At 42.5% G+C, this 18,691-nt stretch overlaps 1 protein-coding gene across 5 annotated transcripts; it reads left to right on the forward strand.

The window, feature by feature from the left end:
• Positions 1 to 20: 20 nt before the first annotated feature.
• On the forward strand, positions 21 to 18,635 carry LOC130191197 (interferon alpha/beta receptor 2-like). 5 transcript variants are annotated; one of them, XM_056410848.1, is made up of 8 exons: positions 21 to 105; positions 2,201 to 2,350; positions 6,057 to 6,186; positions 6,979 to 7,154; positions 7,931 to 8,079; positions 8,558 to 8,756; positions 9,119 to 9,231; positions 17,132 to 18,635. In XM_056410848.1, the coding sequence occupies exons 2-8, from the start codon at positions 2,302 to 2,304 to the stop codon at positions 17,759 to 17,761; spliced, it is 1,446 nt and encodes a 481-aa protein (XP_056266823.1). In that variant the 5' UTR covers positions 21 to 105; positions 2,201 to 2,301; the 3' UTR covers positions 17,762 to 18,635. The 5 variants fall into 5 exon arrangements, with proteins under 5 accessions (XP_056266823.1, XP_056266826.1, XP_056266827.1 ...); XM_056410851.1 differs by having other exon boundaries at positions 8,558 to 8,720; XM_056410852.1 differs by lacking the exon at positions 17,132 to 18,635 and adding an exon at positions 11,284 to 14,614.
• The last annotated feature ends 56 nt before the right edge of the window (positions 18,636 to 18,691 follow it).

The following is an 18,691-nucleotide window of genomic DNA, read 5'->3' on the forward strand; positions in this document are numbered from 1 at the left end:
TCTGTACATGCTGGCCAGTGAGCAGTGACATGGAGGACTTAAACGATATCTTTCGCTGGCTTCGCGTTCCACACACCTCTTGTTAAAAGTTGCAGATGGGTGGAGGTAATGTTATTGATTTTAAACTGGCCTATGTAACCAGACTTTCATATTTAACATTACTGGAAGACAAGATGATTGGATTTTTAAATAAAACACAAATATTTAGATTTTTTTACTTATTGTTAGGTGAACAAAATGCAAACTGCCTTTTAATTTCATCTTGTTTGAATATACAACCTGTAGATCTAACCTGAGAGTTAATATTAACTAACATTACATTTGCACTTCATGCTACTGCACGTGTTAACGAGTCCTGACATCGACTATCAGAAGAGGTGAGAAGGCACAAAGTCTCCGGGACCAAGTAGACTTAGTAATGTGCAGGAAGAGACGTACAGCACTGTCAGTTGGACTTCTGCTGTAGAATCTTTTGACAATCGGTGTATTTAAGTTATGAGGTTGTGGTCTGGCAGAAGAGGATTCTGTGGGAAGACCTCCAAATGCTCAATGTCAACGCCACATGAAGAACAAGGTGGTGGGTGTGGCCAAAGCTGTGAGTGGGTTTCTGTACTCAGACAGAAGAGAGTCCAACAATGAGATGAATGCAGCACTAAGGCAATCATTATCAACAACCACATGAAGATTAAAATCTCCTACAAAAATAACTCAGTTTTAAGGACTAAACTTGATATAAACTGATATAAACTCTGAATATGGACCTGGTGGCCGGTACAGAATCCCACATAGAATTGGCTGTAGTGGTTTCCAGGTTGGATGAAAGACTAAGAACACGGCTTTCAAATTAGTTGTAGTTTAATTTAGGTTTAGGATTCATTAATAGTCAAAGATGGCTGTTACTCCACCTCCTCTGCCGGTGCCTCGAGGAATGAGTATTAATATGATTTGGAGGAGTCGATTCATTTAGGCTGACATATTATTTATCAGGCCAGGTTTCAGTAAAACAACACAAATCAATGTGGTTATCTGATATTGAATAATGCAGCTTTAGATTCAGTTTATTTTAGGTGACAGAGATCTAATATTTAGGAGTCCACATTCATTTCTCCTGTTGTGTTGCACTGCTGAACTAGTGGCGTTAACCTTTAGAGGCTACGGTTATTTTGTACGACTCCTCTTCTGCTTACTTTTGATTTAATTAATTTAAGTGGCCGTGGCACAGACAGTCTCTACTCTACTTACTTAGCTACTTGTCTGTAAGGAGTAAAAACTAAATAACTGCTTTCAGGATTATAGAAACAAAACAATGACACTACTCGCTTCCCACCTTCTATTTCTACTAGATCACATGATTTCTTCTAATCAACTCCGTCAGATGTTGCATTCAAATCAATCGGACAGATTTAGACTAGCCAGTATATGCAGGCAACGTGAAAAACCCTAAAGTGCGAAAATACAATTGCATTAATGTTCTCTGTTACCCCAAATGAGAGAAACAGGAGAATGTGTTGTGTCTGGAGTAGCTAGTCAGTCTGCCAGAAGCAAACATCGAAACGACAAAAAAAATCCCGATTTATCGGAAGTTCTTTGAAGGCACCAAGAGCTGACATCTGTTACGCCGATCGACCGCACGAGGTTTGTATACAGAGGAGAAATTGATCGATACACATGGTCACAAATCTCAGCACAGGTTCCTGTAATTGTAAACATAACTTTGAATGTCAGGAACAGTTTGTAGCTTTGTTGACCTCTTTTCTTAAAGCCTGGACTCGCTAGTTAGTGGACATGCTAGTCCGTTAGCTAGCGAGCGGTAGATGCGTTCAGGGCGAGACGGAAGACTTCTTTATTGTTGGGCCTTTTGGATAGCGGTATCTGTCTTTCGAACTTGGGCGTTGTTGAGGTATCTAAAAGCCACACATGCAAAGTGAAAGTGTTTTGAAACTCCCTCACTAGTCAGTGGTTACATTGTGAAAGGTAACGGGGATGACAGAAAGAAGTAGCTCAACATCGAGATACAGTGAGAATATCCGTCAGACACGGTGTCAGTGTCAAATACCTCCGGAATGTCCAGTTAAATTCTAAACCCACATTTACCATACTACATTTAACATTGCTTTTGTCTTAACCGAGTTATACGTTATGTTCTCACTTTGTATGACATACATAGGGAGCAGAAATGACTTAATATTTGTTCTGACAGATTGGTGGTTTTAATATGAAAAGCGAAAGCAGCAGCCGAGGCGATGGATTGAGGGTCGGATGGAGGTGAAGCAGAGATGAAGCAGAGATGGTGTGGCTGTCATGACTGCTCTCGTTTGGATGCTTGCATGGTTTTCTCATGTTCTGTCAGGTGAGCATTCAGTTTATTTGGTATAGTCCAGAATCACAAATAAAAAATTTCAGCGGGCTTTACAATCTGTACACATACGTCATCCCTCAGATCAGTAACAACTACCAAGAAATAGAAAGAAAAAAACTTTCAGGGGGAAAAAAAGTAAGAACCCTTCAGGAGAGCAACAGAGGAGGACCCCTTCTCACAGAAGAATAGAGGTCATGTGACCAGATGAACAGAGTTACAGTGAATATGACAGAAATTCATAGTAGTAGGCATGGACCATGATCCAGATATCCATGTAAACAGAAGGAGGAAGAGAGGAGACAGGGCCAAGGAGCATGGCAAAGGAGGCAGGGCCAATGTGGGGAGGCAAGGGTCAGGGCCCAGGACCAGCTCCAGACACAGCCACGACCAATGGACCCTGTGAGGAGAGAAGGCACAAAGGCGGCGGGGAAGAAATTAGAGTTAGTAATGTGCATAGAAGCGACTTCATCTATAAGGGAGAGAAGAGGAGAGAGGTGCTCAGTCCCCCAGCAGCCTATCGGCCTATAGCAGCATCTCTAGGTCTGGACCAGGTGAACTTGGTTCAGGTCTAACTATAAGACCATCAAGAGGAAAGTCTTCAGTCTACATGAGGTGACTGTCAGTGCGTTTACATGATGGTATAATTCAAATCTTGCTTTAGTCGGACTATGCTATCTTTTGGGGGATCTGCTGTTATCCCAATATACATGGCAGTGAGTAATTCGAATCATTGGCCGAAAGCATGTCATATCCGATACGATCAGGGTTTTTCCTGGGTCAAAATGGGTCTTCGGTGCTCCCCAAAAAAAAATATGTGTGCGCTGTGCGCGCACGGTCTGTGTTACCGTTTCACCGTAATTAGCAGACATCTATGTATTTTTTTTTTTCCCCCATAAATTATGGAAGCAATGCTTGAGGAAATCATTTTGCTAAAATAGATAGGCTAATAGATTGACAATTAGAGATGCACCGATCAGGTTTTTTGGTGCCGATCACTGAAATCAGTATCTGCCGATCCGATAATACCGATCACGGTGTTGATTGAAGCATTCTATTTATTGTGTAGCATTATTGCCTAGGACTATGAGGAAATACATATATAAAGCACCTCAAACATGAAAGAAATTACAGATTTCTTTAAACTTTTAGGACTTTTACTTTGAAAAATTTCCAAATTGATACATTAAAATTGTTTGATTGCTATTGTAGGGGATTTCAGATATGTATGGAACACATCTGCATTATTCATTTCCTGGAACTCTTGGGGAGATCTATATACAGGACTTTTCTTAACATACAAAAGTCTGACTTATTTTTATAAACTCTTCCTTGGTACAGTAAACATGTTTTAATGTTAGCATAATTTAAGCTAAATCTCAGAAACGATCTCTAAAGATACAAAATCAGTTCATTGTTTACTTTTATATGTTCGTGTATGATTTGTCGACATCTTATTTTGACAAACGGATGTTGTTTCACGTGGTTCTTTCCGCTAACTTTGCAAAACCGGATGTTGTCACATAAATCCTTCCGCTAACGTTATCAAACCCTCGCGCGCTCCAGATCGAATGCGTTTACCGTCAACATCAGTCTATAGGGGCTCAGACATGTGAGAGTCGGCTGAGTCGACCCAGAGATTCAACTCGGGGGACGGGGACGCCGCTCGGTGGTGAGGATCCCCTCCTGGACCTTTCACTCTGACGGCCCTCGCCGGGCGCATCGTCTCCGTTGCGGTGCGCGGCGATTGAAACGTCTCTGATAGTTTTTCTCGCAGATGTTATGTCATCTGATCGGCCAAGGTTGATACGCCGTTTTGAGAGCGCCGGAAAAAAACGATAATGGGAATATTGGCCGATATGGATCGGCGCCGATCAGATCGGTGCATCCCTATATAGTCCAGGTGTATTCGTGCACGTCGGGCTGTTGAGTGACCAGCAGCTGGCCGCTCTGTCCATTCACCTCACAGCTGCGTATTGACCAGACAAGAAGACACGCTTATTAACTCGATTACTATTGATCAAAACAGAACGAGGGTTCGGCTGTAGCCGACTTGAAACATACTATTGAGAACATATTCGCTGACATGCACGTGATGAACACATTATTATTTTTTTTTTTCCATCGCTGACTTTTTTTGCCTTAGGCGCTCGGGATTTGTCATAGGCGCTCGGGAAAACGGCGTAGGCGCGCGCCCAAATGTTCTCTATGCAGGAAAAACCCTGGATACGATAGGTGGCGCTGTTTTCATTACAACTCGTGGTGATACAGCCATTTCCGCTTGACCTCTTCACCACCACCAACAACAACATTTCGAGAAAGATGGCGAACAGAGAGCGAGGTGAAGCTACATCCCTCTACTATTCTTCCATGGTGTTAATAGGAGTACAGCGAATGCAAATGGCGCTATTGGCTGAGTTGATAACGGAGAGAAGACGCCGTCGCCGAAGGTACACGGAGAATTTAATTTATCGTCTCTTTCGACTTCCGGGTCACGACATGGGAGGGAGGGAGGGAGGGAGGAGGGCGGCGGGATCTCGAGCATGCACAAAGACGCAAATTTCAGTTCCGAATCGAATTCAGAGTTACATGCCGCGAGAGTCGAATTATCAACTGGATCGGACCGAGCTATCCAGGGGTGTTAATCGCACCGAAGTCGGACCGCACATAGTCCGACTAAGGTGTTTACATGAAACGGATAATTCGATTTCAGTCCGACTAAGCCAATAATTCGACTGCATGTAAACGCACTGTGTGTCTGCCTCCAGGACTGAAGGTGAAGCTGGTTCCATAAAAGAGGAGGAGCCTGATACCTGAAGGCTCTGGCTCCTCCTACTTTTTAAGACTAGGAACCACAAATAGCCCCACATTTAGTGAGGCAGCTCTCTAGTGGGGCAATGTGGTAAATTAGTTTCTTAAGATATCATCACCAATTCAGGCTTTACAGTCTAGAATCAAGCTTGCACAATGGCTGCATTTCCTCTGAAAACAAAACATTTAGCTTTTGTCGAGATTATACTTTTGTTTCAGAAATTCATGAATAAAATAATGTAAGCTAAAAAGCTGAATCTGTTGATATTTGAGTGATTTAAAATAGATAAAACACAATAACTTCTTCTCTGCATGGACCCATCCTTAGTCATTAAGGAGCAGTGGGCTGCAGTGAAGACTGGGGAGCCACTGGGGGTTCAGTGCCTTGCTCAAGGACACTTCAACATTATCTATAAGGAGAGAGGGGATCCAACTGATACCTTGTGGTTACGGGATGACGCCTCTCCCCATGAGCTACAGCCGACCCCAAGCCCTATTCTATAACAGAATACTACTTCAGCTTTGCACTCCAATAACACAACAACATGCACTGAACAGCACCAGAGATATCATCATTTTGGATTCCATGGAATCCTCTTTTTCGTCATAAGCCCTATATTACCCATAATACACTGTAGGCGCATATCGGCGTGTCAGATGTTCTGCAGCGCCCTCCAGAGCCACAAAAGGCTTCTACATGGTTTTCAGATGTGCAGCAGGGCTCCTCAGGACCTGCAGACAGACTTTGATTGGGTGGTTCTCCTTTCAATAGTAACCAATCTCAGAATGACAGTGTGGCCTTGAGGCAAACGCTCGAAGAACAAGTGCAACTAAGGTGCATATCAAATTAAAATACGTCTACTTCATGTTCTGTTTGTTTGTATTTCAGCTATGAGTGAACTCCCACAGCCGTTCAATGCTACCCTGAACTCCAGACATTTCATTCACATGCTGAAGTGGGAGCCTGGACCAGGGACCCCCACAGGAGCCTCCTACCATGTCACCGTGACCACGGACACGTGGGTTTCATCTTTGTTTGTATTCATATATTGTGTGTATTCTAACGGTGTTCCAAGGAATCTATAGAATCAGTCAGTTTCCACCTTTTCTATGCAGGCACTTAACATTTGGGTTACAACCGAAAATGTATGTCAGATGCTTGTTTGCATTTGTACGGGGACAAAGATGTTTGGGAAAGTTCTCTTGGGGAAGTGTACTAAGTTGTAGTTTTATGTCTGTTTATACCACCTGAAAGCACCGAAACACATCACAATCAGCAACTCCACGGCAGGCTGTTGGTCTATAACTAGCTAATTACTAGCGTAGCGTTTTCCCTCGCTTTCTTCCTGAAGGACCCCTGAGCTGACCTAAGTGCCTGTATGAGCTTTACTCATCCTAACCAGCATTAACCTTTCACACAATTGCAGATACACACATACCAGGAGAATAAATGAAACAATTAACAATCAATAAAAATAAGAAATACATGAAAATATTGGAGGGTCAATGTCCAGTTCGTGATATTGTGTCCATTATTAATGAGGGCCCCACATCATACAAACAATATGAAAGGGATCCAATATTGGACACATGTTACGGCTCCCAGAGATTCTTCAACATGTGTTTCATAATAAATCATTTAAATATGAGGGCAGTGGTATGCCTTCAAAGGGAAAATGAAAGTGCTGACGGGTTTCTAATGCAGTCTGATAGCATTAACAAAGGCTCCAATCAAACTTCAACTCAGATAAACACATGCCGTGTAGCGCTTTGACCCACGTGTGCTTCTTCCCTTTCTCTCCGTCCTGTAGGGGAACTGCCTGGCTGCCAGTGGTTGGCTGTGAGGATGTCCAGCACCCACTGGTCTGCAACCTCACAGAAGCCTTCTCTGACCCCAAACGGGTCTACTTTACCCAGATTGAAGAACTGCTGGAAGCTCAGCACTCACAGATAGTCATGCTCTCAGGATTTAAACCCATCCAAGACAGTAAGTGGCACAGTGTTGAAACTAGAATATGTAGAATGAAAGGGACAGATAATGGAGATGATGCCTAGAGATATTATATTCTCTTTCTTTTCCATTGTAGCAGAGAATGGCTTCTTGAGTTGTTTCTTTATTTTGATACACGGTTTGCGCTTTCCTAAACAACACCTTGTCCTTTATTACATTCCTGGTTTCATTTTCCCTTGGACGTCTCTCCCTGAATGAAGACAGAGCAACAATCTGATGATTAAACTGTTATTTTTAATCTATTTCAGATGTTTTTGTGTTTGCAATGAATTGTTTGACAACAGAAATTCGACCAAGTTATGCTAAGAACAAAAAAACAGGAAGTAAGCACTGCTTGTTTATTGAACACCGTTTTACTGATTCTGGGAAAGGAACTCTGTAAAGAGATTGTAAACAATGGTCATTCCGATAACACTAACAGACTACAGTATCTAATGCATTACATATATAATGTATTACGAGTTCTATTGCTGATAATGTGACGCAAAACCTGCTTTAGTACTGACGGGTTCTCTGTGAAGTTTTTCACTTCAAGTTCTGAGAGATTTCTATTGAACCCACAATGAGTGCAATGGAGGACTGTTTATGGTACCTGTATTCATGGGCATCCAAGTTGCACTTCAATAAAATGCTGTGTGTTTCTTTTTAAATGTTTAATGTCGTTTTCAGTGACCTATTTATTCATCATGCAATGGCAATTGGAGTTAATTTAACAAAAGTGTTCTTGTTGTCCCTGTGTCTGTGTCCAACAGCTCAACTGGACCTGCCGCTGCTCACTGTGACACCATGTGGAGAAGATTTGTGTGTGGACCTGCAGCCCCCCATGGAGCACCTTGGGGAGATCTACGATTCTCTGAACTACAAACTGAGGATTAAGAGCAGCAATGCAGACACACCACAGGTACTGTACACACAGTGTGAGAAATGTGTCCATACAGGATATGATCTAACACGTTTGAGCAGATACTGAGTTGATACTGGTGCAGATGGGACCCAGAAAGACCAGTTTGAGGAACACATGTATGGCTTTTAAAAGACTGATCCAGTATAAGAAAAAATAAAGTCAATCTTCTAAGTGAAGAGCCCCAAATCGTCTAAATTGCATGCTTTGAAACATAAGGGGAAATCTCTGGCACTATTGTGATATCTGTGGGTGCTTTAACAATGTCCTTTTTAATTTCAACTAATTAGGTATGAAAGCTGGATGCTTTCCGTTATCCACATGTTTACTCATTCTCCGATGAAATGTCTGTGTTCATTGGAAGTGTGACATGAAAAGATCAGTTTATGTTTGCTTGAGAGTTTGTGTAAAGCCCTGTGTTGCATACCTTACCACAGCTTCCTGTGTTTGAATCCTGTGCATGGTCTCTCTTATGCAGTCGTTTCAGAACACCAAGTCTCTGAGAAGACAGGTTCTAAAGAACATGGCCTCTGGCCGACGGTACTGCGTGTCAGTCTGCTTCTCACCTGGCCGGGTGGTCTCGAGGGAGTCCAACTACAGCCAGCCTGTGTGTGCGTCCATCCCGGGCCACGACGCTGCAGGTACAGGTCACTGTGTCCGTGGCCATGTTTCCAAAGGTGTGTGTGTGTGTGTGTGTGTGTGTGTGTGTGTGTGTGTGTGTGTGTGTGTGTGTGTGTGTGTGTGTGTGTGTGTGTGTGTGTGTGTGTGTGTGTGTGTGTGTGTGTGTGTGTGTGTGTGTGTGTGTGTGTGTGTGTGTGTGTGTGTGTGTGTGTGTGTGTGTGTGTGTGTGTGTGTGTGTGTGTGTGTGTGTGTGTGTGTGTGTGTGTGTGTGTGTGTGTGTGTGTGTGTGTGTGTGTGTGTGTGTGTGTGTGTGTGCGTGCGTGCGCCACAGTCCACCTACGGGTATAAATAAAGTAACCTGACCCCTTTCAAGTCCCCGTGGGTTTAATCTGCACCTGTCGCCTTCTCTTCTCTGCAGACTCCTGGATATCAGCCACCTTGTGTTTGTTGGTGATGTGTGGTGTGGTGGCTGGGGCCCTGCTGGTCTATACTGGTTTCATCTATCTGAGGAGGCCCCTGCCATGGGTCCTGGTAAGTAAAGTATGTGTTAAAATCAGTAGTTGTTGCAGCAGCACTAATGGTTGCCGTTCTTGGAAGGTGGCTGACTGCCCCCTTTAACTGGATAAGTACTTTCATGTGTTTATTAATGCTTCATTTAAAATGAGGAAAATAATTGTAATAAATAATCAGGCATGAAAATCCCTCACCTTTGGGCGAAATTTGCCATTTTGAAACCAAAATAGGTGACTTACGTGAATCATGTAGATCCGAAGAGTTTTTGTTTGGGGGGGGGGGGTCAATTGGCCGGCCGGCCGGCGTTTATGAGATTGGAGTGGGACACGGAGAAAATGTGGAGTGGTGCTCTTCGCAATAAAACATCTTTGATGGGACGTGTCGAGTCTCGGCCAATCAGCGTCAAGCTGTCTTCAGCGTTTGGTGGTTACGGTTAGCTTGAATGTTTTGAGTCTTTGGCTTTAAAAATTAAAATAAAAAAAGATGCCAGAAGTGAAATGTTTCAGTTCTTTGTCTCCAATGCAGACAGTCTGTAAAGTTCTGTAACTCTACAGCTGCTCATCCTGATGAACTCTGTATCATCTGGTCAGATACAGACTAACGGCCTCATAGTGTATAATCAATGCTATGATGGCACCATGTAGTTTCATTAATATCTTGCTGTAGGCTAATACTAATATTACTGACATTTAAGTGTTGAAAAAGTTGGTAAAAAGTGAACCATACAGATATTTTATTTATTACTATTATAGATAAATATACCAGTATCGTATTTATGGTATACTGTTTTTTTGGGTTTGTATCAGTAGCATGATATTTATGGCAGGTATGATATAGAAGATCGTGACAACCAGGTCGAGGCAGAACAGACTCGAGGAACAGACTCATGGCTCAGCAGAGCACAAGACTTGAAGACTTGTTCACGCCCAAATAAAAGGAAGTTGGTTCATGAATGACCATATTATATACAATGACTATTTATTACTCTTATTATAGGGCCCGATCACTGACTTGGTGTCAGAATGGAGTACCTATAGATTATCTCATACAACGTCGATGTTCGTGGAAGTCACCAGCCCCCCCCGTGCACCTATCCTCACCTTTTTCACCCCTGACCCGTTTTCATGCCTGAATAATACTCCAAGTGAGCTCAGGTCTGAAAAAGCAGTCGCTTTAAAGAAGTCCTTTTGGGCCTCTGCATTTGTCATTACGTTAAAAAGGATACTGGAGAAACTTGTACTCCTTTATTGATTCAATTCAATTTCTTTTATATTGCCCAAAATCACAAATTTGCCTCAGAGGGCTTTTTCTGATCTAAATGTGAATCATGACCTTAAATGGAAAGTCCTTAAAATGAAACACCACTCGCTTGAAAATAAATAGAAAATAAATAGAAAGTGCAAGGAACCTTCTTTTATCAAAGCTCGGGTTTTCAGCGTCTGTAACTTAACAGCCAAATGATGCGTCACTTTAAATGTTGCCACCTCAAGGAATTGTGAAGCGGCCTTATCTCCTTTCCTTTCATAAAGGGAGGTTCAGTGTTTCCTATGCTAAAGAAGGAAGAGTTGAAGCTCCTCTCCTTTGCATTCAGAGAACTGGAACAGCACTTGTGATGGCGGCCACTAAGCAACAAGGAACAATCGACCTGTTGTACCAATCTGGTTTTAGCCTTCGTCGAGGAGCCTAGTTCCGTGAGATTTTGAGGTAGCTAGTTAGGGCACTTCAAATTCCGCAAAGAAAAGGTCACAGATGTCATGTTGTTAACCTTACATTTAGGTTGAAAGTAAAATCAGCATATTTGCAAGTCACAATTTTTGGAGACTATACTCGACACACAAATAATGCTTGTGGAAAGTGAAATATTTGTAGATTGTGTTATACAAACTATTTAGGTAACTATCAAAGCCTTTTAAAAATGATGAGTTGTTTTACTACAATTGTAGTAATATAAATTAACTCAGCATGACCATATTTGTATTCATATTAGGGCTGTGAAACGATTAAAAATTTTAATCAGGTTAATCACAGGTTTCTGTGGATTAAGTGTGCAAGTGACCTTTTTTCATCCAGATGTGCGCGCACACGCCGGCATCGGAGCTCTGCGGCGCGCGAGACGGAGATCGGAGTAGTGTTAACGCGACACTAGAGACAGAATGACATGCTGCTGGTTAGAGACGACCAACAACAGACGGATTGGAGCTCATTCTGCGCATGCGTTAAAAAAAAAAAAATTTAATCCTGTAATTTAATCATAACGCGTTATTTTTCACAGCACTAATTAATATGCTTTTATTTATGGTTTGACCTTTTCTGCGTAAAGTAACAGGAAAGAACTGCAAACAAAAACATTCTTGAGCCAAAGACTTTCTGCACTTTGCTCCACTGGTGTGGTGTAAGGAGAAAAGACACAAAGGCCGAGCGCTGCAGGTAAACAACAGGGTGGCAGATGTACTGAGAAGGTTACACACATGTTAGAGGGGCGAGTTAAAATATATAATGAAGAAGGGAAATACATATAGTATTTGAGTACTCGTTATACATGTTTTTTTTGTTCTTATTTACTTTGTGGTCACTGCTGTCATGATTCACTGTAGCTGATTGTTTGGGTTTATGGTGAGATGAGCTGATCAAAGACAGCGTGGCAACACCGAGCTGAGGGTCGGACACATTCGATATATTTGCTGCTGCTGGTAAATAATAAGCACACATTTTGATGGAGGATGATTGTAGCCTGAACCATCCTGTGCTTTAATCAATACAAAATAAACATCGTCATTTCATTCATTTAGGTGATGCCATTCCATGGAAAAGAATCATGAGAGACATCTTTTGATTAATTAGGAGTCAAATCCTTCTGCCTTTAAGGCAACATTTAAACTATAGCTGCTGGATTGTAATTCATAGTGTTCTTTTTAGGTTTTACTTTTGCATTGATTGATATTTGCATCTTGAACTACTGTTAATGATACACCTGTATTGTATGAGAGATGACTTCAGGTGTCCAACACCTTCACCATCGTCTTCTTCCTAAAAACAAATGGATCCAGTTTTCATGTCAATATGTTAAGTTATGTAACATTTCTGTCATGATGGAAATACTTGCCCAGGACTGTTAATCATTCTATCGCTGACGAAGTCTGATTATGTGATTATTTCAGAAATATATTGAAAAACCAAACCAACATTTTGAGTGAAAATTCGGTGAAAATGACGGTCCTGTTGACACTTTCTAAAGATAAATCATTATTCAATTGATCGTCAACAATATCTTTTGAAACCTTCAATTCATATCAGTCAATGGTTTTGTTTTATCACAGCATGCTGGGATGTAGTAGTTGCTTACGGTTAACCTTTTATTTGTGGTGCTTCTCTCATGGGGGGGGGGGGGTTCAACATGCATTGAGATGCCGTTACATGTTTCACTATTAATGATTAAAGTCCACCAGAGTGACAGCGAGACATCGGGTGGTTTCCCCTCACACAGGACTTGTTTGAGCAAGCAGTAAATTAAATGTGAAAGTAGGAGAGGGGAGGTGAAACTATCGGTTGCTCTCCAACACGCTGCGTTTCCACAGAACCGTGGTGCACTTTGCTCCACTGGTGTGGTGTAAGGAGAAAAGACACAAAGGCCGAGCGCTGCAGGTAAACAACAGGCTGGCAGATGAACTGAGAAGGTAACACGCGTCACATGTTAGAGGGCCAACAGGATCACTCAATCAACATTTTAACTCATGGTCATTTATTGAATAAGATGGCAAGTATTCCGTTTCCATTTTTTTGTATTTCAGCTGTGCTGTCGTGTTTCATTCATAACTGAATTGAGACAAAATAAGCTCCTGGAAGACATAATCTGGCTCAGGGAACTTTAAGTAAGCCTATTAAAACATATCACAATGGAAAGATAGAGCAGCAGTTTTACAACTGTCCAAAGTGTGTTCAACTCTTGCTCTGTGATATTATTGACAGTTTGAATGTTGACATTGTTATTCTTTGAAGTTGTTATATGTTAGTCGTACTGTATCATCCTCATATACGAATTAACACTGATACAAATACATACACAGTCACCTATGCATACATACGGTACAAAGACATAATAACACTTATTACTGGTGCTATTTTTTATCGATATATTACATCATCTGAATAAACAATCTGATTTATATATTTGTATTCATTTTTTCATTAGTCTATGGAATAATTGGTATAATACTCCTTTTCTTAAAGTACTACCTTTTCTTAAAGTATTGAGTAGGCTGCACGGTGGTGTAGTGGCTAGCACTGTGGCCTCACAGCAAGAGGGCCGTGGGCTCAATTCCCGGTCGGGTCGGTTCTTCTGTGTGGAGGCAGCATGTTCTCCCCGTGGCAGCGTGGGTTCCCTCCGGGTTCTCCGGCTTCCTCCCACAGTCCAAAGACATGCAGTCAGGTTCATTGATCTCTAAATTGCCCGTAGGTGTGAATGTGAGCATGAATGGTTGTCTGCCCTGAGATGGACTGGCGGCCTGTCCAGGGTGGACCTGCCTTCGCCCTGTCAGCTGGGATTGGCTCCAGCGCCCCGCGACCCTAATGAGGATGAGCAGTTCCTAGAGGGGACCATGGTGTTGAATGTATTCCTCCGGGCCACGTGGTCATTCAATTTATTTTGTACAGCCCAATATCACAAATCACTAATCTGCCTCTGTACAAAGGACATCCCTGACATTTGATATCACATCGGATCAGGAAAAACTCCCAATAACAAAAAACAAAAACCCTTTCAAGGTGAAAAAAGTGAAGAGGCTTTCAGGAGAGCAACAGAGGAGGATCCCTCTCTAGGATGGACAGACGAATAGATGTCATGTGACCAGAAGGGAAGGAATCATTACAGTGTCACATAAACATGCAATGAATATGAAAGAAATGTATGAATAATTCGGAGCAGGCATAGACCATGATGCAGATTTCCACAATCCATGAAACAGAAAGAGATAGAGAGAGGGGGGGGGGGGGGGCACCAGGCAGGAGGCATAGCAAAAGAGGTGGGGCCAGAGAGGTCGGCCTTTGAGGCAGGAGGCACAAAGAAGGAGGCCAGGTCTAGAGGCTGGATGCAGGAAGCAGGGGCAAGGACCCAGACAGGTCCAATGAGACGTGAAGTCACAAGGACTCCGGAGAGAAAGCAGAGTTAGTAATGTGCAAAGGAGAGATGAAAATGCATCCATCAGTAGAGAGAGAAGAGGAGAGAGGTGCTCAGTCAGTGCGTTTACATGATGGTATAATTCTAATCTTGCTTTAGTCGGACTATGCTCCAGGGATTTTCCTGGGTCAAAATGGGTCTTCGGTGCTCCCCAAATTTTTTTCCGTGTTCGTGCACGTCGGGCTGTTGCGCGCGCCGGCATCGAAGCTTTGCGGTGATGCGCGCACACATCCGCGCACCCGGTCAACAACTCTTCTCGGCTCGCGCGCGCCTGAGCTCCGATGCCGGCGCGCGCCACGCTCAGCTGTGATGCGCGCACAGGTGAGCACGCCTCAGTGTTAAAGCTAGGGGAAACACTGAACTCGATTAATATAGATCAAAACAGAACGAGGGTTCGGCTGTAGCCTACTTGAAACATACTCGCTGACATGCACGTGATGAACACAGTTTTTGTTGTTTTTTTCCATCGCAGACTTTTTTTTGCCTTAGGCGCTCGGGATTTGTCGTAGGCGCGCGCCCAAATGTTCTCTATGCAGGAAAAACCCTGTGCTCTCTTTTGGGGGATATGCTGTTTTCCCAATATACATGGCAGTGAGTAATTCGAATCATTGGCTGAAAACATGTCATATCCGATACGATAGGTGGCGCTGTTTTCATGACAACTCGTGGTGATACAGCCATTTCCGCTTGACCTCTTCACCACCACCAACAACAACATTTCGAGAAAGATGGCGAACAGAGGCGGTGACTACATCCCTCTACTATTCTTCCATGGTGTTAATAGGAGTACAGCGAATGCAAATGGCGCTATTGGCTGAGTTGATAACGGAGAGAAGACGCCGTCGCCGAAGGTACAAGGAGAATTTAATTTATCGTCTCTTTCGACTTCCTGGTCACGACATTTCGAGAAAGATGGCGAACAGAGAGCAAGGTTAAGCATAAATTCTGTCTGCTCTTCGGTCCAGAAATATGTGGTGGCTCTTGTGTTCTCCATAGCGTTGTTTGTTTGTTTTCTGCCGGCCAGGCTCCAGTGACAACTTATCGTCTCTTTCGACTTCCGGGTCACGACATGGGAGGGAGGGGGGAGGAGGGCGGCGGGATCTCAAGCATGCGCAAAGACGCAAAGTCCAGTTCCTAATCCAATTCACCGTTACATGCCGCGATAGTCGAATTATCAACCGGATCGGATCGAGTTATCCAGGGGTGTTAATCGGATCGTAGTCGGACCGCACATAGTCGAACAAAGGTGTTTACATGAAACGGATCATTCGATTTCAGTCCGACTAAGACAGTTATTCGAATGCATGTAAACACGCTCAGTGTATCCTAAGCGTCCCCCAGCAGCCTATCAGCCTATAGCAGCATCTCTAGGTCTAGACCAGGTGAACTTGGTTCAGGTCTAACTATAAAACCATCAAGAGGAAAGTCTTCAGTCTACATGAGGTGACTGTGTCTGCCTCCAGGACTGAAGGTGAAGCTGGTTCATAAAAGAGGAGGAGCTTGATACCTGAAGGCTCTGGCTCCCATTCTACTTTTTAAGACTAGGAACTACAAGTAGCCCCACATTTAGTGATGCAGCTCTCTAGTGGGGCAATATGGTACTACAAGCTCCTTAAGATATGATGGTGCATCACCAATCAAGGCTTTGTAGGTTAAGAGAAGAACTTTAAAAGTGATTCTTGATTTTACTGGGAGCCAGTGCAGAGCAGCTAGTGCAGGAGTGATGTGATCTCTTTTCTTAGTTTTAGTGAGAACACGAGCTGCAGCATTCTGGATCAACTGGAGGGACCTAAGAGATTTATTAGAGCAGCCTGATAATAAGGAGTTGACTTTTAAGAGACTTATTAGAGCAGCCTGATAATAAGGAGTTGACTGAAGAGACTTATTAGAGAAGCCTGAGTTGCAGTAATCCAGTCTCGAAGTAACGAACGCGTGAACCCATTTTTTTGTGCCGGATTTTTTTTTCATCTTCAAAGATGAAAAAATGCACCTCTGAGATACTTCATTGTAGTTTTACTGTACACAAATCAGTTCAGTAAGAGCAGAGGTTCTATTCCAGGATGTGCTACTGTTCAGCATTGTAGGCCAAACCAGTGAAAGAATCTAGTCCAACAGGCCCATATTAGCCATTTTTGTATTTGGGGCTAACAAATGTTAGTTTTAATCTTAACAACATTTTGAACATAGTTGGCCTGCTCTCGCCTGTGACAAGTGTGCATGTTATTGTTCTCCCAGTTGCTGGATGGGTTGTCCCCGGGTTGTCCGGCCTCCTCCTCCAGTCCAAAGATATGCAGCTCAGGTTATGTCAACCAGCGACAGTCCAGGGGAACCGGCCTTGGCACAATGTTTCAGGCCCCCATGACCCAGAACAGGATAAGCGGTTAAAGATGGATTTTTGATTAACAGATTGTAGAACAGATTACTAATGTATTAATCAAATTGTGTGCAGCCTTTTAACAGTAAGTCTTTTACTTTCCATAAATCCCATTATTAAGGCTATAAAGAAGGAAAATGTATCACATCTTACCAGAGCAAATTATCATTATCATATGACTTTCATCAAATGTCTCTGACTCTTTTTCTGACTAACTGTCAGAAGATTTCCATTGTATGGAAAGACCAGAGAGGGGATCCATCTGTTGGATACCTGCATTTTAAAAACAAGCTGGTTGGCCTGCTGTTGATTTAACTCGTTGGTATTAACATTCTCTCTCTCTCTCTTTATGTTTTCTCTCCTTGTCTCAGACATCCATCCATCACTTGGAGGACATTCGAGTCATTCCTTCCTGCAGCTCGTCTCTGTCATCTTCTCTCTTGAATGTTGGACCAACTCTGCCATCTTCAGGTGAAAAGAAAAGCAACCCGACATCCGATGAGAGCGATGGGGAGAGTGTAACCGAGAGCACTGGTGGGAGGAGAGGAGGAGGTTATGAAATGCCATTGGGCAATAATCTCCTCTCTTCCTCCTCTTCATCATCTTTATCAGCTCTTTTATCCGCGGAGCCTGAACCCTTGATTTCAAGAGCCACACATTGTAATGCTGGACTGGACAGAGCACAGAGCACACACACCGCCCCCCCTGCCGAGTCATTACCGGTACCAGACACTGAAGGGCCAATCCCACCACATGAGGAGGGGAGGAAGCTGGTGAAAGGAGGGGGCAACCAGAATGTGGACCTCCACACAATAACCTTTGGCAGGCTTGAAGAGGAGGAGGAGGAATCACATTTTGACTTGGAGTCTTCCTTTCCTTCAGAGGCCTCACGAACTAGAGACTCCAAAGAAGATGTTATTGAAACTGTTTCCTGCAATGTAGAGGAGGAAGAGGAAGAGGAGGAACACTTTGGATATATGGGGCGTCCATGTGCAATCTAATTGTAGAAATCTTTCCAGCTTTAAGTTACAGTAAGTGTTATTGTATTAACATTTTTAGAATGTGTCAAAAAGCAGTGTTAGTCCAGAACCCTAACCCCGCCTCCTGGTCCTGCCTCAGGATCAGTCCAGAACCCTAACACAAGTTGAACCTGTGGGATATTAACAGTTATTTTTTACAAAAAAATAAGTTTTTTTCTTCAAACATCGTCCTTCAATGTGAACTGAAAATGACATTTGTCTTTAAAAAAGGTCCACTTGATGAATCCAGTATTGTTTTTTTATGTCTTTGTTAAAGAATTTCCTTTCTTCAGCTCTGCTGAATGAAAACGTTTGCTGCTCAATCAAAATATGTTTTTCAATAATTATTTTGTGTTTTTGTAAATAATAGAAAAAATAGCAGAATAACTAAAGGATTTGTAAAATGTGGAGTAAGTAGTGTTTTGTAGATTTATATACTCTTAAGTTGTTTCTTGACTGATCGTCAGCACAATTTATTCTGAAACTCGAGTTATTCAACATGGTTTTCAGGATGATAGTAAGAATTATTATCTACCATTACATTTTTTATATCCTGTTTTTTTACCAGGTGAGCAATTACACATTATCTCCTGTATATGGTTACATACATGCTCATCCATTTTTATCTTTGCCATATTTTCCTTATTTGTCATGTTCAACTATTGCAATTATTTGAAGTTACACATTGTATCAGGATATTCATATATAATAAATGTGTTATTGCAAGTTAAAATATGCAACTAATTACCACTTTAATCATTGTGTTATGCTCACTGTAAAATGTTGCCATTTATATAACTTGGTGTTGGGCTTTTCTAAAGTACATTTTGCATTTAATAAAGATACATTCTAAATAGCAAGCCCATGTTTGGTTTGTATGATAGCAGTACAAGTACACATTCTTCCAGCTGA

The sequence above is a fragment of the Pseudoliparis swirei genome, unplaced genomic scaffold (assembly GCF_029220125.1).
Source record: "Pseudoliparis swirei isolate HS2019 ecotype Mariana Trench unplaced genomic scaffold, NWPU_hadal_v1 hadal_28, whole genome shotgun sequence".
Classification (NCBI taxonomy): Eukaryota; Metazoa; Chordata; class Actinopteri; order Perciformes; family Liparidae; genus Pseudoliparis; species Pseudoliparis swirei.

Coding starts and splice junctions, on each gene's coding strand:
- LOC130191197 (XM_056410848.1), top strand. CDS start 2,302: ATGACTGCTCTCGTTTGGATGCTTGCATGGTTTTCTCATGTTCTGTCA. Junction 2,351..6,056: donor GTTTTCTCATGTTCTGTCAG/GTGAGCATTCAG, acceptor TTTGTATTTCAG/CTATGAGTGAACTCCCACAG. Junction 8,080..8,557: donor GCAATGCAGACACACCACAG/GTACTGTACACA, acceptor TCTCTTATGCAG/TCGTTTCAGAACACCAAGTC.